Source organism: Crinia signifera, chromosome 1 (genome assembly GCF_055691185.1).
Source record: "Crinia signifera chromosome 1, ASM5569118v1, whole genome shotgun sequence".
Lineage (NCBI taxonomy): Eukaryota > Metazoa > Chordata > Amphibia > Anura > Myobatrachidae > Crinia > Crinia signifera.
In genome coordinates, this window is record NC_139217.1 from 240,640,199 (window position 1) to 240,664,647 (window position 24,449).

General features: G+C 44.1%; 1 protein-coding gene across 1 annotated transcript in view; it reads left to right on the forward strand.

The window, feature by feature from the left end:
* The window catches only part of ELL (elongation factor for RNA polymerase II), a 90,637-nt gene that overhangs the window by 23,840 nt on the left and 42,348 nt on the right, over positions 1 to 24,449 (forward strand). The window contains exons 2-3 of the mRNA XM_083179450.1: positions 11,380 to 11,427; positions 15,591 to 15,712. Of these exons, the coding sequence (XP_083035576.1) occupies positions 11,380 to 11,427; positions 15,591 to 15,712 (170 nt within the window). The remainder of the gene's footprint in view (positions 1 to 11,379; positions 11,428 to 15,590; positions 15,713 to 24,449) is intronic.

Consider the following 24,449-nt stretch of genomic DNA (forward strand, 5'->3'; position numbering starts at 1 on the left):
CTTAAAAGGCAATGTCGGGAAGGGGTTAAGAGGCAAAACACTTTGCTGAAAAGCTTTCATTATAAAAGGCTATTTACTTAATGGTCTGGGTTTGAATTCCAAGGGTTGGAGCAGGGGCCATTTTATTCAGTGCGTTTCTGTTCTTGGGCTCTGATTCAGAACTGATCGCTGAGCTGCATATAGTTGGAGCCCAGCGATCAGGTAAACTCCACCCCACCTGGGGTGAAATCTTGCCCATATGCACAGCTGCACTTTCTTTTTTGCAGCCATGCATGTAGGGAGAGATACCATTCACCATTGACCGTGTGGTTTTTTTTTTTCTCTCTTTTCTTTTCTTTCTCCTGTGGACGCAATGTATCCGTTACCACCATAACAAAATGTACATTGGTGGGCATTGGCGGTAACATATACTAAAGTGCTGGCCATATGTTACAGCCTCATATTTTATTAATAAACTTTGGTGGTACAAATATATGCATTGCTGGCCCATGCTAGCAATGTATATATTACCAGCTAATATACATTTGGTTGGCAGGTGTACCAGTAACATATACATTGCTGGCTAGAAGTGGATAATCTTTCAGCCCGGCGGCTGTGGCAGCGTGAGCACAGACAGTGATGATGGATGAAAAACCATCCATCATCGCTAGACATGCTGGTAAAACCAGCCAAAGGGGGCATTGGCTAGTGATAATGCAGGAGCGTGCATCATCGCTAATCTGCCATCGGTGAACATACACACAAGACTATTTTCGGAAAATAGTCTAGTGTGTATGGGCTATGACTGTTTTATTTTGTCATTTGCCACGGTGGATCACAAAGTAGAATGACACCTGACTTGAATGTCCAGAAAGTATGGACCACACTGGTGCCTGACAAGTTCAGTTGTTATGCTGATCGCTTGCAAGTTTTTTGCTACCATAATTTCTGCTTGCCCACACCTCAAATGGCAAGCAGAAATTCGCAGAGATGTATTTTGGAGCTTGCGCTGTGCAATCGGTAGTCTTGCCCCAATATTTTGATTCTTTGGCGGGAGCTCATTGACCTAATTTGCTGTGTCTGCAGACCATCCCTTTTTTTTTATACCAAAGTTGTTGTTTTTTTACTTTTGGAACACTACGGCAACAAGACATCAACAAAAACATATACGTTACCTTGCCTCTGCTACTACTTGCCAGACTGCAACTGATTGGAGTACTGGAGGGATAGTGAGTAACAAGTTACCCACTGGTGTGGGAGGCACAGAAAGATATGAGGTGTTCTGCCAAGCTGCAGTGTGGAAAGGGGGTAGTCGGCCCCCGTCAGGGTACAAAGAAAAACACAAAGGTACACTGCGCTAGTTATCAACAAATTGACAATAAATAACAGTTGGGTGCCAATAGGTTGAAAAAATGCAAATTATTTATTAAAAATCTTAAAACCTATTAAACCCCTTGGAGGAGGGGAAGAAAGAGGGTATTGGGTAAATGGAGGAATGAAAAATTCAAAATAAAAATGAAGTCCAGTTCATACGTTACCGTATCGGATGGAAATCACAAATAGATGGGTCCGTTCCTATGGTGTCTCCTGGATGGTATTAGGTTATTTATATCCAATGTGTCCAAAAAGAGTTTCTGTGACAGGTAATTATGGAGTAGCACTCTCCTGGTGTAACACCTCTGTCCTGATATAGGCAAGTGTGGGTCCCAAATGGAAGGTATCAGATAAGGCCAAAGGTCACAAAATGGATTGCAGGAAAAGGAGACTGGTTCGGATCCAAATAGTGGCATAAATAGTATTTAGAACTGGATTGGGATATTCCTCCTGATCCACCAACGCGTTTCGCCATGTATCTGGCTTTATCAATCACACCTTGAATCACACCCTTCTGCAGTATAACAAAAAGCAGCATGCAGCCTCAATAGCGCCTTTAATACCCTAGATTAACCACCTCCCCACTAGGAGGTAATTCATTAGAATGGTTGAGCAGAACTAATGTTACCAACCGCTCCGCCGCCCACCCGGACAAACTGAAGAAATACTGTCCAGCACCCACATATTGCATCACAGACTCTGGTTGACTGGCCCCAAGAAAGGCAATGCATTTATACACTGCAAGGTGTATTGGCCGCATGCTGACCCCGTCATCCAAGGCACAGCATGGAACAGCCAACAGCAGGTATTTCCATAGAATTAAGGTTGTGCATACATTTCAGTGTAGAGGCAGGAATTTTAAAAGGCTACACTTCCTCACCTGCTGGAATAGACGTAACTCTGATTTAAAACACAACAAAAACCTACACTGTCCTTACTAGATGGAGACAGGAGGTGAGGGAGGAGGAGACTATTCTACCCAAGGTGGGTGGTCTGTGGAAAAAGTTTCATCTAAACTAGGAGGAAGATAGAAGAAATATCTAAGTATATAGAAGAGACCCATGGAACCTTTTAAGATTTGAGGACTGTGGAAGAATGGGCCAAAATCACACCTAAGCAATGCATGGGACTAGCTTCTCCATACAGGAGGAGTCTTCAAGCTGTCGTTATCAACAAGGCTTTTCTACAAGGTATTAAATAAATTCCAGTAGTAATGTTCAAGATTTTTTTTTCCTTGTGTCATTTCACATAAGACCTAATTTATGGACATCTATGGTTTGGTTTCTTTGCATGTGTGGATTGCATGGGCTGTTGCTGATGTTTGGTAAAAATGTCATTACAATTGCCTAATTACATAAATATTTTGAGAAAAATGTAAAATCATTTTTTTTTCTTTTAACACAGATTTAAGATGCATTTCTATATTACTACCTCAGATTTTCATAAGTCCTAAGAACAGATAGACCAAATACATGAAACAAAATAGACATGCAGGTTTTTTTTTTTTTTATCCTTATCTGGTATGACACCCTTGTGCAGTAATAACTGCATCTAAACACTTGTATTCATTGTTGATTTGGTCCTGAATATTGATTTAGAAGGGTTTTACCCCATCCTTCTGTATATAACAGCATCAATTATGTTATGTCGGTGGGTTTTCTCCAATGAACTGCTCACTTCAGGTCCTCCACAACATTGCAGTCGAATTTAGTGAGGACTTTGATTTAGTCGTTCCAAAACTTTAAATGTATTCTTCTTTTAACCATTATTTGATCAAATGTAAGGATGCACCAATTAGTTTTACAGAGTGCATAGACATTTATATGTGGGCGTCCAGTCAAGGGAAAGTTTGAAGTCCTTTTGCATAAACTGAGCCAATGCACCCCACTGCGTGTGACTCAGAATTAGGCCCTCAATGGGATAGTTTCTTGAAAGGTAAAAATACAGAAGAAGCTATAAAGTAAAATTTAGTTACTGTTACATAAGAAATTTAAAATGTCATAGTGGTGATATACTGCCCACATTTTTCATCCTTGGTTTTTGATGGGATGTAAACTCATGCAACATAGTGATGTCGCAAGTGGAGTGCACTGAGAGACAATGACCCTGATCAGGGTTATACTGTTGACATCCCCACTCCATGAGCTTAACAGCAGTCTGGAGGATTGAAGAAGAAATTGCTTGGATAGTTGGCTTAGTACATGCTGCACAGAAAGACACTGCTAGATGGAGTTTATTTTCATTTTCGTGGCAGGTCGGTTTTAGTCAAAGATTAGCCTATCCTCAGTTATTTTATAGCCACGTTGTATGGATAAGGCAGTCTGTAGGTACATCCTACAAAACAAAGTCTGTATGGGTTTGTACAAAGTGGAGAACTGTTTCTTATTATAGACCCTTATTCTGATTGAGTCGGATGGCTGCATGTTCGGTCGGACGGCCGATGTTTTGTGTTTGCGCATGTGCAGAGGCGTTTCTGCGCATGTGCGAATGCTACGCATGTCCGAATACGGCGTGCATTCCGTACAGAAAACCATCCGAACAGGGGGTGGGGAGGGGCGTGACGGTCTGTCTGGGCTCATTACCACATGCGTACGCCCCGCATTTCATGGGCGTTCCCATGAAAACGCTGGGTGTACGTATGGTAATCCGCCGTGACGCATGTGTGGGGGGCGGACAGCTGACATAGCCGGATGCCAGCTGCCCGCCCATAGCCCTGCTATTCGCACAGAGAAATGTCCGAGTGGTCTGGAGCACTCAGAGCTGTCTGACTGCTCTCGGTCCATCATTTGATAGTCGGCGACCATTGGAGGATGGGGAGGTTCCCACAGATGGGGGAGTTGTTCACCTGAAACATCCATTGGCGGTCCGTTCGCTCGGCGTCTTACCGCATTTGGACGGTGTGAGCGATCCGTACGGTAGGCGGGGCTAAGAACACTTGGACGTCCGAAAATACGCATCAGAGTCAACTAGAATAAGGGTCTTAGTGCTGCTTATTCCGTTGCAATTACTTACCCTTGACACACTTGTAATAACACTTAAGACAACCATATATAAGTGACTGATTTTTAGTTTCCCAACCTCCTGATGATTGATTTGGGACTTGAGATTGTTACAAATTTCTATCCCCCCTGATCCCAAATAAAAACTAACGGGAATTCCCCCTTTTTTATGTTTTGTTTTACAATTGATTACTGGGTACTTGTGTATATTATTACGGCGCCCACGATATTAGGTCGCACGACATATAATTGCATCGCATGGTATACACCCGATGCACAGCGATGCGATTTTAAATTGTATAAGCCCCCTATACAATGTTTAATTGTATAAGCACCCTAATGGGGGCTTACAATGTTAAATGCACCCCCACTATGAACGCCAACCCGTTGCCGTGGAGTTGATTATATATAGTGTGGCGAGCGCACGCGTATTACATGTATTTCGCGTCCGCTCGCCACACTATATAAAATCTACTGCACGCCAACGTGGATAGTGGGGGTATGAAAAGGTCGTAGGACGCGTACCGCTGCGCTCGCCACGCTTCGGGTTGGCGTTGATAGTGGGGGGTGCCGTTGGGGGTGCTTTTTAACATACTAAGAAGCCATCACATTTAATTATGTTATAGGGGGCACTTTTTACATTGAAAAACCCATTCGGTTGCTAATGCAATTTTAAATTGCATACCATTGCATATGCGATACTATGCCATACAATGCGATGTTATACAATTTGAAATTGTATAACATCGCATGCCTTAAGTGACTACCTATGTTCCCAGTTAAACACCACTTTGTACTGGAGAAGTATGATACTAAGCTTTCCACTGTACGGCGTGCAAAAAAGTAACTTACTGCAGTTATGTATATATGTATGATACACTTATGTGATTTGTGCCGATTTTTACCTAATTCCTACGGATTGGGCTAAATCTGCTTAAACCACTTGTGTGTGATATAGGATCTGACGTGCGGTCCCGTGCGCATCTAGTCGGGGTTGCCTGCACGTCCAACCTCTGACTCTGTCCCCCTCCAGGTACTACGGGAACGGGATTGCATGCAAAACGACCGCATGTGATATCTCCTGCAGTCCCACCAAGGGGACTCAGATGGCCATACACTGCTGTGAGAAATCGCAGTAGTGGATGGCCATCTCAGTGACTGTATAAATTTAAAGTAAAAAATTTTTGATTCGTAACTAGCTCTACTATACTGTCTACAAATGAAGCCAAAACTAGATTTCTTATACCTTGGCCACCTCCAGAATGCTAAAACAAAAAAAAAAAAAAAAAAACAGGGAAAAATAACCTGAACGTATTATTGGGCTATCAGATTATAGCCCATCAGATTATTTTAGCCCCTTTTTGCAGTGCGGTTTATACCCCCTTTCACACTGGCCACATTGCAATTACCTGGCATTTTTGAGTGCCGGGTCATTTTGCCTGGTGCAGCCGGACCCCAGTCACACCCACCAGTAAATTACCGGGTTAAAGCTTTTCAACTGTCATTTGCTGAAAAACCCGGGGGTTTATTTGTCAAGAGCAGGGTAGGAGTGCCAGGATTTAAGACCTGTGTTGACTTTCACACCACCAAACAACCCTGATTCTTCAGCAAATTACTGGGTTGAAAAGCTTTAACCTGGTAATTTGCTTCTTGGTGTGAAAGGGGGTGGTATTAGTGTCTGCAATTGAATACCACTGCAGTTAGACACCATATTGATTCTATTTGTCCTATACCAAATCGGCACAGTCTCCTTGTGCATCCTAGTTGCATTGCTACAGAGTTGCATTTTCGGCAACAAGACACCCATTTGTGCCAAGCATCTCATGCTGCATGAGGCTTGTGGTACACCATTTTATATCTGTGTTCGGACACAAGTAGGAAATATCTGCAAGAATCTCTGAATCTGCATATTTCATTCTTGCAAGTTATTACACTGCCCCATTGGCTACTTCTTAATCACACCCAGCTGACAGATTTAGTAGAGGGTTAATGTTCAGGAGCTAATGCTGTGTTCTCAACACAAAATGTATTTGTTGCAGTTTGCCTTACAACAGGCTATATACCTCTGGTTCGATATATATATTTTTTTTCTTTCTCTGCAGGCTAGTATTGGTGCTTTTTGGTATGGGTCATAGGATCAAGGCACCTAAGGTCGAAATGCATTGTGTCGATCACTGATGGTGGACACCTCAGAAGGTCGACACAAGCATTAGGTTAACATGGGCTTTTTGCATATTTTGTCCCAAGTGTCAACATGAACAATGTATCTGTGCACAGCTTGCCATGCTTTGGGCCCAATTCCTTACTATGCGCAGCATGCTATTTTATTCTCCCTCCGTGCCCTAGTGGTTGGTAGGGCATGAAATACCACCTGTCGGCTCAAAAAAAGGTGAAAAACCCATGTCAACCTTTTGACTGTCGACCTTAGGCATGTCAACATAACCATATACCGGTGCTTTCACAGTGCAGTGCTCATTAGCTTGTTTATCCTCAAGCACACATCTCTACTGCACAGCTGTATTGTGGTTTTTGCCAGTTTCTTCTCTTGAATTATTGCCTAGAAATCCTCCTTATACAGCTTTCAGGCGTCCACCCACCTCGCAAACCCATGGCGAACCTTTTCAGGGCTCCATTAAATGGGGATTTCCCAGCAGATGGCCCCCATGTACGCTCTCTAGGGAACAGCTTTAACGTATGATACAGATCTTATAGTGCTAGGATGTGGTCTCTACAATATGACTAGTCCTTTCGTCAGTTTTGTTCTGCTTCTTAATGCCACCTGTCAAAGTGCATTAATGCAGGCACAAATCTAGATCAGAGAGGGTGGGGCTGCTGTAGTACGATGTAATCAGCTAGTATGGTATGTATGTATGTGTGTATGTAATGCTGGGGACGGCAGCACTGTATTAGACACCGGAGACCTGGACCCTGTGGCTCTTTTTTTATAAAGATGCAGAAGACAAATACAGTGTACCAAAACGCATACCCTTTATGCCTTTCCAGACCATTCAACGACCCCTCCGGTGCTGTGCTATGACATTACCACTACAAGACGTCCACTGAAGCCGTGAAGGGAAACCTGGACCTGCACGAATAACCCGTTATACATACATAAAACACAATACTATATACAAAATATGCCATAATAAACCCCACAAAAGCAACCCAAATAATGTGAACACAAATATACAAATTGAAACATGAAAAAGATAATGAGTATGTCCAGTGTATTACGAATCGTGGTCGTTAACCTTTACAGCCATTTGACTACAGTGTACTAGTCTACTGCAGAATGACACACCTAGATACATGCTAAAACCTCACACAGAATGCCAAAGCTACATTGATGCTACATTCATAAAAAGTAAGAGAAACCAGCATATTCATTCCGACCCCTTGGGGTCAGTGTATATCCAGCGACACTCTGCTCTACATAAGATTAATCCTCCTATCTCCCCCTCTCTAATGCTGTGTACTCATGGTGATATTTGACATTTCATTTGTTTACCTTGCGCTCCCGATGCCCAGATAGACAGGGCAGCAATGACTATATAGTGCAAATCTAATGCGGATTGTATGAATTGTATGTAAATAGCACATGAGTTAGCAAAGATTATATAGCACTCAAATCCTAAATTGAATAGCAAGGGAATCTCACCGTGTGTACACAGCATTAGGTTTGGGGATTTGTTCTATAACGCTGTACCTCCAAAGATGATAAAGTATGCCTAGCTGAGGCAAAGTCGAGAGATCTATTGCTATATATTTGGGTTTAATGTTTTAAATTTGTATCCCCATATCAAAGATTTTTTGGAACTGCTGATTTTATAAAGTGATGTTACGTTGGTCCCTACCTCTTTGTCACCTAGTCTCTGCCAAGCATTTTCCGGTACTTGTGAGTTATCCGGGCGTCCGATTTTTTGATTGTATGCCTTAAGTTAAGGCATACAATCAGATGCGATGCGATATCGCATCGCATCGCATGCGACCATCGGATGCGATGACCCGATTTTTCCATAGGAATCAATGTTAAAATGATTCCTATGGAAAAAGGGGTCCTTTTCATACCCCTACTATCCAAGTGGGCATGGAGTTGGATATAAACCTGTGGCGAGCGTAGCGAGCCACCGAGCCCGAAGCGTGGCGAGCGAAGCGAGCCCCGCGAGGGGACGGTATTCTGTGTCCCCTCGCGGGGCTCGCTACGCTCGCCACGCTTCGGGCTCGGTGGCTCGCTACGCTCGCCACAGGTTTATATCCAACTCCATGCCCACTTGGATAGTAGGGGTATGAAAAGGACCCTTTTTCCCATTGAATTCCATGTTAAAATGGACTCAGTCCATTTTAACATTGATTCCTATGGAAAAATCGGGTCATCGCATCGCATCCGATGGTCGCATGCGATGCGATGTCCCGATCCGACCCGATTTAAAAATCGGACGCCCGGATAACTCACAAGTACCCATTTTCCAATTATTGTCAAGTCACAGTAATCTTTTACCTCTGCTGCCGTAATTAAGTATGTGCCATTGGTTCCTCACATGCACAGCATATCATTGCAAATGTACTGTGGGGAGCAGAACCATAGTATGTATGTATGTATGTATGTATGTATGTATCTATCTGCAGCACCTGGCTACTTGACTGTATTCAATAGACTGGTAGCCAGGCAGCAATGCAAGAGGTCATGTAGACGCTCTGCCCCTCCTGACTTCCCACTCTGTATGCGATATTCAGACCTGATCACACTTGTGCATGCGTATGGATCATAGCTTGAGGCCAAACAAGCTATTGGCAATCCCCTCGCAACTTGACTGACTGGAAGGTGGCGTTTGGTCATTTATTTATTAACAATTTCTTATATAGCGCAGCATATTCCGTTGCGCTTTACAAAGGGGACAGTGATACAACAAAACAGGGTATTTACAGACAGTCAAAATGTAGGAGGACCCTGCTCGCAAGCTTACAATCTACCAGCTGTTTTCTGGGTGTGCTAGGATAAATGCAGGTGTGCCCAGGCATTTTCAGTGAGGATGTTTGACTGCTCCGGCCTCGATCAGCCTGTATCTCAGTCACACACACACACACACACACACACACACACACACACACACACACGGAAAAATCATTCCATGGTGAGTTGTGTATGGATTTGCAGCTGGTCGCCAATCTGCAATTTTTTCGCAAGTCATTTGCAGACTTGCACAGGAGGGTTTTCACTCTGTTTGGGCTGTGGCTATCTGATCGCAAACCTCTGCGAATTTGCCCAGCAGATTCAGATCTGAATCACGACCAGTGTCTCTCTCGGCTTCTGCAGGGTAGAGATGTGTTCCAGGGAACCTGGCACACTCACATACAGTGCATTTTTGGCCAAAAAAGAATGGCTTGATATTGCAATAAATAACAGATGGTCATTACTGCGGTAACCGAATAGTCCGTTTTTATTGGTGATTATGTGAAACCATGGGACCAGGGATAAGTTTCCTGTCCCCTGTTATCGTGGGTCTGTCTATTTCTTATTGGAGACTTTACATGCCTAATGCGCAGGCATCAATATCCTAGTTTTTACTATGTGATGGGATTGTCACAGGCACAATAAAATGTAAATTATGTCAGAAATACAGTATCGAAAACCAACATATGACCTGTTTACCTTCTATATATGGCCGGGTACTAGGTTGGTGGTGCTCCCAAAACAGTTCAGCTAAATCACTGATTACATGGATATGTCTGAAGTAGACAAAGGAAGAACACAAGGGGTTTTGGGGCACACTTATGAAAAATTATGGTGAGGTACCACCTCACTATATCCATGTAATCAACATCATAGACCAGTGCGTCTGGACCTCAGTCATGAGTGGTATCCCCAACCATGCACGCTTTCCAGGTAACCCTGCAGGTGCACTCATTATTCACTCACACATTTTAATAGATCCACAGGTGGAGCTAATTATTTTGCTTGCAATTCTGTGTGGAGACCTGGAAAACATGAACTGTTGGGGTCCTTGAGGACAGAGGTTGAGAACCACTGTCATAGACCACACAAACCTATTAACCACAGTGAAGTACTGCTGCTAATAAGACCTAACCCCCATAGTATTAAAACCTATTGACAGCTGTCTGTCTTTCTGCAAAACCGTGCAGATGTGTTGCTGCAGCCATTTCCTCTCAACGTGCCAAGTGCTGAACAATTGTTTTTTACTTGAATGCATACATATACAAAGTGCTGTGATTCAGCTGCTTATTTTCACGCCAAGTTCTGTTGTGCTTCGTGTACAGATTCAGACTCTGAGATCTAAAACTGCTGATTATCACATTAATATGTAGCATCTGATTGCGAGTGTAAAATTAATATTTTAGGGGGGGTAATGTTAATGATTCATGTAAGCTGGTAACATAATTTGAGTCTTGCTGGTCAAATGCTAAACTTACCACTGTTAAGGTCCATACACACTGCGCAATTTTGCCTAGTGTGTATGGACAGCGATGATAGCTCTCATTGCTGTGGGGGAAATCCGCTCAGTGCATACACACTGAGCGGCTTTCCCCCCTGGCCGGTGCTGTCAGCAGGGGGCAGACGGCTTTGTATGGTGCAGCACTATGGAAAGCTGTCCTCCAAAGCCGCTCGTCTGCTGGTAATACCATACACACTAGGTGACACTGAGCTAAAAGCAGCTCAAAACACCAAGTTAGTGTGGCTTTCAGCTCAAAATCGACCAGTGTGTATGGGCCTTTACTACCTGATCAGCTTGCACATATATAGTAATGTGGATTTATAGTGCACTTCAACATGGATGCCTCTCAACTAGCACATTTGAGGTGTAATTTAAAACTGGTCACCTGAAAATACATGAGGCAAAGCAGCTCATCTTATCACTGAATTATTACCTTTATACACTAGTATTTTCAATGCATCTCTGTTGCCTTTCTGTATTTTGTAGCAAAGAATCATTTAGCTCTTAAGGAATTGGTTTCATTTTCAGATCAATATCTTACCTAAAGTATAATACCATATCTGTCTCTATTTCAGGATGCCATAAGTTTGAAGCCAGCTATTCGATTTCAAGGTAGTCAAGGGGTAAGTTCTAATTACGTTAAAAACTCCCATGAAGAAGCTTTAAAAACAGTGTAAAAATAATACTGTATGGAGGAATGTAGATTGGTATTTGTCATCTGACTGTAGTACATCCTTGGCTGATGTTCTGCATTCATCCAAAGCTCACAGGACGCTGATGTATACAGTTAAATCGTTCTTCATAGGTTTCGATGAATGCAGTTTGTTGTACAGATGGTGGTATTCCCCAAGCTATTCACTGCTCAGTGTGAGGTTGCACAGGTGCATAAAGAGTGATGTATCTCTGATATGACTGTAGGAAATAACACATACTGATTTTTCTGCTGTCTTGATAATGCTTAGTCATCTGCTAGTACCACTTACTGAATGATTTAAAACCATTTGTAGTTAACTGAATGGTGGCCTGCCTAGTTGTTTTAGTAAGAAGGAGATATTTGGCACAGGGACAGTGAAGAAAGAAGAATTAAAGTATGCCACAGACTAACTTGCTATTCACAATATCAAGGTGATGCTGGAAGTTTTGTGGTGGGTGTCAGCCATCCCACTGTAGGAGACCTAATACATGTATCTAACTTTCAAGTTTAATTGAAATTAACCAATATTTGCTTCAGCATAAGAGACTCAGACTGAAAGTGATTCTAATTATACTCTTCAATATTACAGTATCCACTACAACCTTTTGCATTTATCGCAAATAAAAATTCCTTTAATCTTCCAATTGTCTATAGTAAAAGTAATGGGGCCTACACACATAGCGAACTCCGGGCATTTTCTAAGTGATCTCGCTAGTTTGCTTAGAAAATGCCCCTACATCGTTCCTTGTATAGGTGCATAGTGATAGCGATGCTCGACCCTGCGCATCACTATCGCCTTGGTGATTAATAACCAGCACGCTGTATAAATCTATTTAATCACTGGAGTCGAGTACACTGGACCTGACAGATGGTTCAGAGGCACATTGCTCATCTCCCCACGTCGCTACATGTGTAGGCCCCTTAAGTGGGGCAGGTGCATTAAGCTGTGGAGAGGGAGAACTTGCCAACCAATTGGTGCATGTAACATAGTAGTTAGGAGCTGATTGGATTGTTCTTTGTCTTCAAGCTTAGTACATCTGCCATGTTAGCAAGAGATTTTGAATCTATTTGATATCCACCCTTTGTATTTCAAGTTGTCGTTATTAACATCTATGGTGTATCTAACGTTTTATGTGTAATAAGCTCTTCCTACGTGGAAGAGGTAGGCCTTGGAGAGTAATAAAGTTGCTTCAATCCACTCCTATGTTAGGGCACACCTAGTTAACCATTTGACTAAGTCTGTGCTCTACCTATAACTCATGGTTCCAGGGAGAAGTAAATACTCCATGTACTCGGATGCCTCCAGAAATGAACAGCATACAGCAAAGCTCAATGTGGAAATTAGTGGTGGGAACCCAAACAATAGTTCAGTGTACGTAGGCAAATACACAGAAATATACCGTTAGTGCTACATCTGTCTGAATTCTAGCTTTCGTTCATTGAGGACAGGGATTCCAGGAACAAGTTGTAAGGCAAGAATGGCAGACAGGAACTAGCAGAATAACTCCTAGAAATCAGTAGTAGGGCAGGTAACGTTTGGCATAACAGAAGCTATATCCAGCAATATACCAACACCCTAACAGTCCTTTTTAACTGTTTAGAGAGCCAATTAAAACCCCATCACAGCCTGCCATCTAGCAATAGATTGCACAGCAGCAGATCAGCTGCACTAACAAAGTGAGCTGCTGCTGTGGCTCCTATTGTCATATATGCAATGTTACAGGCGACATTTGACAAAATGGAGACGGTTGGTACTATATATCTCTCTCTCAGGGGTAGATTTATTAAGCTTGGCAAATTGATAGTGTCTGGTTTTGATCACCCGCCAATCAGCTCCTACCTGTCATTTTTTTTAAACCAAGCCTGTAACTTCACAGTTAGAAGCTGATTGGCCGATGATAAAAAATCAGACACTTTGGGGGAAATTTACTAAAGGAAATTTGTAAAAAAATAAGTGTATTTCTGGATACAAATACACCTATTTTTGACATTTACTATCCCGAAAATACAGCTATTCGTATTGATGTGCTATCAATACGAATACGAATTGCCGTATTTTCGGGATAGTAAATGTCAAAAATAAGTGTATTTTCGGATACAAATACACCTATTTTTTACACATTTCCTTTAGTAAATTTCCCCCTTTATCACTTCACCGAGCTTAATAAATCTGCCCCTCAAAGACTTGGCACTTCTGTCCCCTAATGTTTGTCTGCGACATGCATATATAGGAAGAAACCGAAGGAATGTGCTAATTTGTTTTTTCTCTGTAACATTTTCTAATCATGTGGAATGGCTGTGTGACCACTTCGGTCATAATTTTGTTATAAGGCATAGTTGTAGCAGCTTGTGCTGGCCCGCCAGGAGTTTTCGGTGTTCCAAATATGTTAAAGTTGACTTAAATAGCACATTAAATAAAAGGAATACTCTACTAAATGTTCTCCATTGATGTAGGGGCATAAACTAATTTGTAACATGGTGTTGTGTGCTTAAGCTGTCAATTCCATTAGCATGGATCCTTTTGCTAAGTATGGTATGCCACAAAAATGCAGCATAAATTAGTTAAAATATAACCTTTTTTCTGAGCTTGTTACTTACATAACATTGCGATTTGCTAATGTCTTGTCAAGTGAATTCTGTACTTTGTCCCAGTACAAGTTAGATTAGTGGTGGGAAGCGTAGACCTAGGTGAGGTGATGAATATATCAAGTGGCCGTTAGTATTTTTGATGATTCATAGATCAGTAGTATTGGTATAGTGTGAGCGAGGAAACTGGCCTGTCTGTGGTCCATGTGCAATAGCTTGAGCAGCCCCATATAAAAAATAGATGGTGAAGCTCAGTGATGACGAGCCTTGAAAAGTGATAAAATGTAGAGTGATAAACTACCAACCAATCAGCTCCTTCCTGTCATTTTTCAAACACAGCCTGTTACATGGAAGGTAGGAACTGATTGGCTGCTGGTTTATCACTTTCCATTTTATCACTTTTTTCAAGCTTAGTACATCTGTCCCATAGTGAGAAGACGGCCAACTCATTCATTGCTTTTATTGTCTCTAATTAGCTGATCTAAACAGGTGGCATGGTGACTTTCTTAGTAAGCATTTCATGCTCCATTGACCAGGACCTTCAAGTAATTCTAGACTTGCAAAGCATTTGCATAACCAACAGGGCTCTTCATAGGAAAATAATTAAAACATTTTTCAGTTTTTAATCACTGTAAATGTTTTTTTTATATTATTAGGGGGGTATGCAATCTGCCACCGCTATTTCCGACGTGGGAAATAGCGGTGGCTCCCTATTCAATGCTGTCTTTAGCGACAACATTGAAGCGGGATCACGGCAGAACGGGCCCGACTTCAAAAGCTGTCGGGCCCATTCTGCCGGTAACGGTTGTGGATAGTCGCAATCCCGGCCGCAGATTGCCAATCCACGGCCATTTTCGTGGCCACGCCCCCTTTGTGCTTACTGCAGGCGGGACATTGAATCATGTCTGTCGTTCTGCAGTTGATCAGACCGCAAATGGGCCAGGATCACCACTGTCGACAGGGATTGACAACCGTGATCCCAGATTGCATACCCCCCTAACTCTGCTCCTGTGTAAATACAGTCCTACTTTATCATAGGTTTATTTCCCTTCATACTGGTAGTGTCCTGTCCTTTTTTACATTTAACTTAGATATTCAGTCTGCACAACACATGGGCCTTATTGTCCTAAATGAAACGTCTTCATATTTTTTCATGTAAACAAGCATCCTGTAAATGAGTGTGAATGCGTTCCACATACTGTAGGTTTGCCCTCTAGCAAGAAACACAAATTCTATTTTTTGGAAGGCTTTCATTTGAAAATGCTCTTTTAGAAATACTAGGTATGCTGTTGTGCTGGTTTATGACATTGCATAGCTAATAATCCTAATTAAGGTTATATTTGTTTTAGGGCATGCAGAAGTGTGTGGGTACCATCACAATCCGATCACTGCTCACCACTTCTCGTTTCATGTAACTAATCCTAAGTTTGCTGCTGCAACTTAATTGTATTCTAACTATTTTCTAAATTCTCTCTCCCCCACACATTTTTTTTGGTATCATCCTAGCAAATCACTATTCCTCAGCCCGAGTGCCCTACGGAAGTGCGAACTTTCACTTTCTATCTATCAAATGTTGGCAGGGACAGCCCTCAAGGGAGTTTTGACTGCATCCAGCAGTATATTCAAAGGTGAGTTCTCTCACACTCAAGCTGTCTCAGTGACTTGGTTGCAGTTTATGGAGGAATAATGTTTATTCTTTCTTCAGACAATTGACATTTGATTAGATGTATAGAGATATGGCTGAGTATGGCAAACCGGTATAGCATTTGATAAAAACATATAAAACACTTCAATGATTGTTTCTACGAGGCTCCTTGGCAGCCATAACCCTTGTTTATAGGAATCCCTCAGTATAAACAAAAGTTTTTAAGGGATCGCTCCAAACCAATGCCCCCTACAGTATATATTCCAGACCCCCCTCTTGTCTTTTGGAGTGTCTCCTCATACTTGATACCTCGAAATAACGCGTTTAAAGGGAAGGTGTTCTGCAGATTTCCATGGAGATTCTCAAATACATGGAATTATTGAGCATAATCCATTTCTCTTTCAATGGTCCTGGTGACACAGCTTCACATTGGGATGTAGGAGGGTCCGCAGGAGCCAGGCACCTATCCTAAAGCTTTTGGAGGGTAGGCTCCTCCCCTACTGCATCCCAGATTCCTCAGTTCGTGTTAGGTGCCCACTGGAGTGGGTGCTATTCTAAAGGGCTGCTGGAGCAGCCGAAGGAGTAGAGTTAGTTAGGGTTTTTATTATTTTATTAACTTCTACACTAGCTAGATAGGCACAGTGTGAGGATTCTCATTAGTGAATCCTCACACTGCTAGCGCAGCAGGAGCTGACAGAAACGAGTCCTGTCAGCTCACTGTGCACGAGGGAGACGCTGTCTGGCCTCCCTGTGCAGCGCTTACAGCTTCTTTTAAGAAGCTGCCTGGGCTCCGGAGCGCTCTGAAACCGGCTTCACGCTAGGTGGGGATCATGGGGGACAGGCGCTCCGTGATGGCGGCGGCCATTTTCTGCGGAGCTTACACACTGAGCTCCTATACTGAGAGGACAGCAGTGTTGTTACAGGCATGTTCCGAGTGGTCCCCAGCTGAGGGGGAGATACTGGAACGAGGAGATCCTACAATGGGAGCGGCTGTCTGGGGGTAGTTGGCGCCAAAAGTCACAGACCCCGCAGCAGCAGGGACTTGGTCCCTTCCCTCACTCTGTTTTGGCGCCATTCAGATCGCTTGCAGCGGAGCTGAGCTGGCTTACTGATCCTGACAGAGTGATTGGATTTCCTGGGCTTCGCTTTCCCCATTCTGAAGACTACAGAAAGCTAAGTGACTGAGTACACTGTATATAATGTATGTACATTTAATGCTGTGACTGTGTTATTGAGAACATCATGTCTGAGCAACAGTCTGTGGTTTTGGGGGAGGGAGCCTTTAATGCATTGAGCGCTTGCAGTGGTTGTACACTGAAATTTGTCCCTAAGGGGGGCTTTTGTATTTTATGCGCTGCTGTGAAACCCATGGGGAGTGAACCCCAGAGGGTAGTGCATCGGACCTTGCGAGGGCTGAGTCCCTGAGACAGGTCTGAAAATGCTTTGGTGCATTACTGGACAGGCAGAGTGATGGCTGGTAATTTCCCTAGACCAGGGTCATTCTCTCAGCAGTCCGTCCAGCTCTTTGCCTCGGACCCAGACAGATCCTGACTTATACAAGTCATGCAGGATACTGCTATGGGAATCAGCAGGTTTAAATTACTTGTTTGACAAGCTTTATGGTTATTCTGGGGGGACCCCTAAAAGGTCTTATTCAGTGCCATTATTAGCTGCTGATGAGGAGGGAGAGTACACAGACATACCCTGGGTTCAGGGTGATGTTTCTGAAGAGTCCTCACCCTCAGGGGTGGAGGATTTGATTACTGCTGTAAACAGGCATTGAATTTGTCTGTGAAGTAAAAACTCCTGCTAAGGTTGTTTTTAAGAGACAGCGTGAGGGAAATGATATCTCTCTGCAGACAAGGGTTTACAAGATTTATTGGAAAACCCCTGACAAAAGGCTTTAGATGCCAAAATAGATGGTTAAGCCTGTATCCCATGCCTGAGGATCATGCAGACCTCTGGGAAAATGTTCCAGTGGTAGAGGCTTCTGTGGTATACTTGTCAAAAGCCACTGTGCTACCAGTGCAAGCCTTCAAGCAAGCAAGTCCTCTGATTGGCTTCAGTCTGGGTCTCTAAGGCCAGGATTGGTGGGTCAGTGACCTGTGCTCTAGTTGACATACTGTTTTGTGTGTGTTGTTACTATGCAGAGAAGTCTAATGCTGCTGCAGAAATGTGATTCAGGCTGAGCAGGAAGCTCTCAAAATGGCTGCCAGAGTTTCCTCAGTGTTTGGAATGCCAGGAGAGTGCTCTGGCTTATAGCTTGGAAGGCAGATAACAAGTCTAAAAAGGCTTATAGGCATTTGCTTTTAAAGGAAAGCTGTTATTGGTTTACAACTGGAAGAGATTAATAAGCAGGCCACAGGTGGAAAAAAGCACTTTCCTGCCTACCCCTGCAGCCAAAGCAGACATCAAGGTTTTCTGCTTTCAGGCCATCCTTTCGGCCCTCCCCTAGAGGAGGTGCGTCCTTTTGAGGACAGTCTTTTAAGGGATAGTCTCAGTCCTCCAGGGGCAAGGCCCCAAAGTCAAAATTTGGTTCTTTTTATAAGAAACCAAAGGAGAGGAAAAATCCTCCGCATACTGCCAGGGGTTTTGCCCGGCGGTGTTTAAGGAGGGGGGACGTCTGTCACTGAGAGACGCAGGGGCACTGTTAGACCGGAACGCTTGGGTTAGAAATATAACCCAGGGTTAAAAGATTCCCTTCAAAGTTCTTCCACCGAGAAGGTTCATTCCTACACCACTACCAAAGGAGGCTCGGCTCCGTACAGCTCTCTTGGGAGCGGCTCATTCTCCTTTAGAGAAGGGTGTGGTAGTCCCGGTCCCCAGAGCGGAGGAAAAAAAAAAGGCTTTTATTTCACTCTGTTTTTGGTGCCCAAACCAGACGGGTCTTTCAGCTGATCCTAAACTTAAAGGCATTAATAGCCATTTGTGGGTAGACCATTTCAAAATAGAGTCTCTACGGTCTGTGCTGCTAAGCCGGGACCAGGGAGAATTTTTAGCGTCCATGAAGGTCCAGGACGCATACTTGCAGGTTCCTATCCACCCGGAACATCAGGCACTATTGGGGTGTGCAATAGGAGACCTTCTCCTGTAATTACAGGCGTTGCCTTTTGGTCTGGCCACAGCGTCAAGGGTATTCACCAAATAATGTCAGAAATGGCGGATGTGCTTCGACTGAGGGAAATCATGGTTATTCCATTTTTGGACGACCTGCGGTTTAAAGCGGAGTCAGCAGACAAGTGAAGAGTCACTTGGCAGAAACCATCAGGTTTTGCAGATTCACGGCTGGCTTTTAAATTTACAAAAGTCTCAATCGGTGCCGTCACAGAGACTCCAATTCTTGGGGATTGGTTTGGATACCCAGTTGCATTGGGTGTTTCTACCAGAGGCATAGGCCAGGGATCTGGCTGCCTTGGTACAGGAGATCCTAGGGTCTCAGAGCACAGCAGTATGGAGGTGCCTCAAACTGCTGGGGAAGATGGTGGCGTCTTTCGAGATGTTACAGTTCGCCAGGTTCCACTCTAGAGTGTCCCAGTGGAACATTCTGACAGGCTGGTCAGGGAACACTCAGACCATGAGGTCAGAACAAATGGTGTTGTTTTCAGAAACTCGATCCTTCCTAAAATGGTGGATGGAGGTGGATTCCCTTCGGGGGGGGGTCGGTCCCTGCAGTCCTGGAGCTGGTTGGTAGTCACTACCGACGCCAGTCTCAGAGGCTGAGGGGCAGTAGTCGTGGACCTGCGTCTGCAGGGCTTGTGGACTCTAGAGCAGAAAGACTGATTCTTTACAGTCTGCCTTACTGATCAACATCGTGGAACTGAGGGCTGTGTGGAAGAGGTTTTCTCTGGCGGGAGAAAAGATTACAAGAGCCCCTTTTAGGCATTCAGACCAACAACGTCACAGCTGTGGCGTATCTGAATCACCAGGGAGGCACACACAGCAATCTGGCCATGTGGGAGGTGTCCCGAATCTTCTTGTGGGCGGAACAGAATGTTCTAGCATTATCAGCAATATTCATACCAGGAGTGGAGAATATAGAGGCCGACTTCCTGAGCAGGGAGAAACTGATGGAAGGGAAATGGAGGCTGAATCCACAAGTATTCCACTAGATTACAATAAGGGGGAAACCCCGGATAGGGACCTGAGGGCATACAGGTTCAACCATCAGGTACCCAGGTTTTATGACAGGACGTGGGATCCACTGGCAGAAGCAATGGATACCATGACTATCCCCTGGGAGGGGAATCTTCTTTATGATTTTCCGCCAGTTTCAATGCTGGCAAGAGTGTTGAAAACAATACAGGCCCAGACAATTCCAGTAAGTTTAGTGGACCCAGATTGGCCAGGGAGATCCTGGTACTCGAGGCTTCAGAGATTCTCTGTGGACTCGTGGCGTCTACCTCTGAGGTCAGACCTTTTAAAACAAGGACCGTTCAACCAGCTGGATTCAGCTAGATTAATTTTGACGGTCTGTCTGTTGAAAACGCCATTTTGAGGAATATAGGATTCTCAGAGGCGGTGGTTAACGCAATGAGGAAAGCCAGAAAGTCAGTGTCTTCTGTAAATTATTTTGGGGCCTGGAAGACCTATATTTGGTGGTGTGTAAGACAGAGGTCACGCACATCGAGATTTAAAATGGCTAAATTGTTGGAGTTTTTTACAGGAGGGCCTTTCCTCTGGGTTAGGCCTTCAGTCACTCAGAGTACATATCTCGACTGTGTCAATTTCTTTCCAAAGAAGGATTGCGTTAGAACCAGAAGTACAGACCTTCCTGCAGGGGGTTTCTCTATTGAAACCTCCCTACAACCAACCAGTAGCGCCGGGGGAATTATCTCTGGCTCTGGAGTACCTTAAAGAGGCGCCTTTTGAGCCGTTAAGGTCGGATGACCTTAGTTTCCTTTCAGGGAAGCTGGTATTTTTGTTGGCGGTGGCGTCAGAAAAAAAAAAAAAAAAAGAGTATCGGAGTTGATAGCTTTGTTCTACAAGTCTTCCTCCCTTATATGTCATGATGATAGGGCTGCCTTTCGGACAGTACCCCTAGATTTTTACCCAAAGTAGTCTCTGCTTTTCATCTAAATCAGGAGATTGTTCTGCCTGTGTTTCAACCCCCAGAGGGTTGTTAGGAAAAGGGACAAATTGAGGAATTTGGATGTTGTGCGCGTTTATGTGGACAGAGTTAAGAGTGTCAGAAAGACTGATACTTTACTGGTTTGTATGACATACACAAACTTAGTTGGCCTGCTTCTAAGCAGACCATTGCTAGGTGGTTGCGCTCTGTTATTGCGTTTGCATATACTAAAGTTGGTAGGCCTGTACCGGCCAGGATTAATGCGCATACCACCAGGTCGGTTGCCACCTCTTGGGCGGTTCGACATGGGGCGACAGCTGAGCAGGTTTGCAGGGCTGCCACTTGGTCATCTGTTCATACTTTTGCCAAATTCGATAGGTTCCATGAGTTCGCGTCGGTGGACGCATCATTCGGGCAAGCAGTGATGAAAACTGCAGACCTGAGCGTACCCACCCAAAAGGACCGGCTCTGGAACGTCCCAATGTGAAGCTGTGTCACCAGGACCATTGAAAGAGAAAAAGGGATTTTTGTAAGAACTTACCGTTCGAATCCCTTTCTCTGATATGGTCCTGGTGACACAGCGATCCCTCCCTTACGCTCAGTAAGTATGCCAGTGTTCATGATGTTTCATGTTATAATTGGTTGAAAAGTTAAATTTAAAATTGTGCATATAATATGTGCAGGTGTTTGTACTGAGTTAATGTATTCCAGTGGCTTTGAAAGATTGAACTGAGGAATCTGGGATGCAGTAGGGGAGGAGCCTACCCTCCAAAAGCTTTAGGATAGGTGCCTGGCTCCTGCGGACCCTCCTACATCCCAATGTGAAGCTGTGTCACCAGGACCATATCAGAAAAAAGGGATTCGAACGGTAAGTTCTTACAAAAATCCCTTTTTTTTTTCTTTGTTACTCCCTTGTAGCCACAACCTTAATACCCCTTTCACATCGCACCTAATTACCGGGTTCATGCCGGTTTCTTGTCTGAGTAATTGGTGCGATGTGAAAGGGGTTACCGGGTCCCACAAACCAGTACCAACACGACAATACAAACTGTTTAAAAAGAAGGGTTCTTAACAGTTCGTTGCCATGTTGCTTTGCGATGTGAACAATTTATCGTCTCAAGCGTTTCGTTTCCCGTTCACACCAATGGAGGAGGCAGTGCTTGGAGCAATACCAGCTCTAATGCTGCCCATACACGCCCCGATACGGGCGTGGGTTCCGTGCTTAACAAGCACGGATCACATTTCATTGCGTGTGCATGCGATGCAATGTGATGAAAACAAAGTACATGCAAGCACATACTTTTTGTACTGTTCGATGAGGTGCCGTGGGAGCGCGCACCTTAAAGCACAGAACGCACAGCCAACATCGCAGTGTGTATGGGCTGCTTAAGAGCTGCCCCCCCCCCCTGCCCCAGATGATGCTCTGCCACACCCCCGGATGAGGTCAGCGAGCATGCTGATGCCAGGTTCTGTATCGTACTACAGGTTGAGTATCCCGTATCCAAAATGTTCGGGACCAGGAGAATTTTGGATAACGGATTATTCCGTATTTCGGAATATTTTAATATTTCAATTATGTATTTTGAAGTATCTTGCATTTATGCTGTATAAACACATAACATACACACAAATATATTTTATTACCACATAAAATACACACAAATATATTTTATTTGTTCAAAAAACAAGGTTTCAAAACAGGAAACAATATTTGTGTACTATCTCAGATTTTGAATGCCAAGCAATCATTTTCTTGCACATATATAGTGCCAGTTACATATCATGTCACCAGTAGTGCTGTTACAAATGTCCCCAGTGAGTTTTTAGCAAAAAAAAATATTTTGTTTTCACTTTCTGGAATGTATGGTTTTCGGAATAATTCGGATAACGGATACTCGGATACGGGATACTTAACCTGTATGTTAATGGGTACAGACATTGTTATGTGTGTTTGCAGCTCATGGAGGGTATTCATTCCCCGCTGATATTTCTGACAGGAGAAATAGTGGTGGGCACCTACAGCAATGAAGTGGCAGCTCGTCAGAATGGGCCAGACTTTAAAAGCAATCAGGCCAGTTTTGCCCAGAAACGGCTGTGGGTTGTCGAGATGTGGGTTGGTAAAACAATTTAAGCATTCCCCCTGTAAATTTAGGGATACGGTCACTAGGCCGGCAAGACTGAATCAGGTCGACATGGGGTTTTTCACTTTTTTTGTTTGAGCCGACAGGCAGTATTTCATGTCCTAGCATCCACTAGGACGTGGTGGGAGAATAAAATCATATGCCCAGCGTAGCGAGGCACCCTGCCCGAAGCATTGTGAGCCATGTGAGGGGACGCAGTGCACTTTTTTGGTGTCCATGTCGACATTCGACTCCAGTGATGTAGAACCTTGGCAATCCAGCTGTGGTTGAATTACACATGCCAGCATGCCCTGTAACCTTTTGCTCTTTGTCCATGCTAAAACTTCAGGCATTCTGCCTGCTTCAAATGCTCTATCATCATCCCGGTCCCTAAGAAAACACCCACGAAGGACCTAAATGACTTCAGGCCAATTGCACTAACCTCAGTGGCCATGAAAGCATTTGAAAGACTAGTACTGAAGCACCTGAGAGAAGTGACAAACGCTCACCTTGACCCCATGCAGTTTGCCTACCGGGAGAACAGAAGTGTAGAGGATGCGGTCAACCTCGGGCTGCACCATATTTTACAACACCTCGACCACCAAGGCACCTATGCAAGAGTCCTATTCGTGGACTTCAGCTCAGCATTTAATACTATCGTTCCCGGCATCCTGCAGCCAAAACTCCTCTCCTTTGGAGTCCCAGGATCAACATGCTCATGGATAGTGGACTTTCTAACAGCAAGGGAACAGGTGGTCAAAGCCGGCGCTTTCTCGTCCAGCACACGAACAATCAGTACTGGAGCCCCCCAAGGATGCGTCCTCTCCCCTCTGCTCTTCTCTCTTCATGAATGACTGCACCTCAGCTGAGCAGTCAGTGAAAATCATCAAATTCGCAGATGACACCACTATCATCGGCCTAATCAAGGATGGTGAAGAGACCGCGTACAGTCATGCAGTGGAGAAGCTGACACAGTGGTGCAGCAGCAACAACCTTGATCTAAACCCCACCAAAACAGTTGAGATGGTGGTCGACTACAGGAAAAAACCAAATGCACTAGCCCCGCTAACAATAGCCAACGCAGTGGTGTCGCGGGTTGATTCCTTCAAATTCCTAGGGACAACCATGTCCAGTGACCTAAGATGGGAATTAAACATAACCACAAACATCAAAAAGGCCCAACAGCGCCTGTTCTTCCTGAGGCAACTCAGGAAATTCAACATCCCACAGGAGCTGCTGTGCGTATTCTACACTGCCATCATGGAGTCTGTCTTATGTTCCTCAATCACAATCTGGTACGGTGGCGCAAGCGAGAACGACAAACAAAAACTGCAGAGGGTAGTGAAGACTGCGGAAAGGATCATAGGGACCGACCTCCCCCCGATAAGGGATCTGTTCTCATCCAGGGTAAGAAAACGTGCTGAGAAGATCGCAAACGACAAGCTGCATCCTGGTCACAACCTGTTCGACATCCTACCATCCAGAAGACGGTTCAGGTCCATCCCCGTCAAAACGTCCAGATCCGCAAGAAG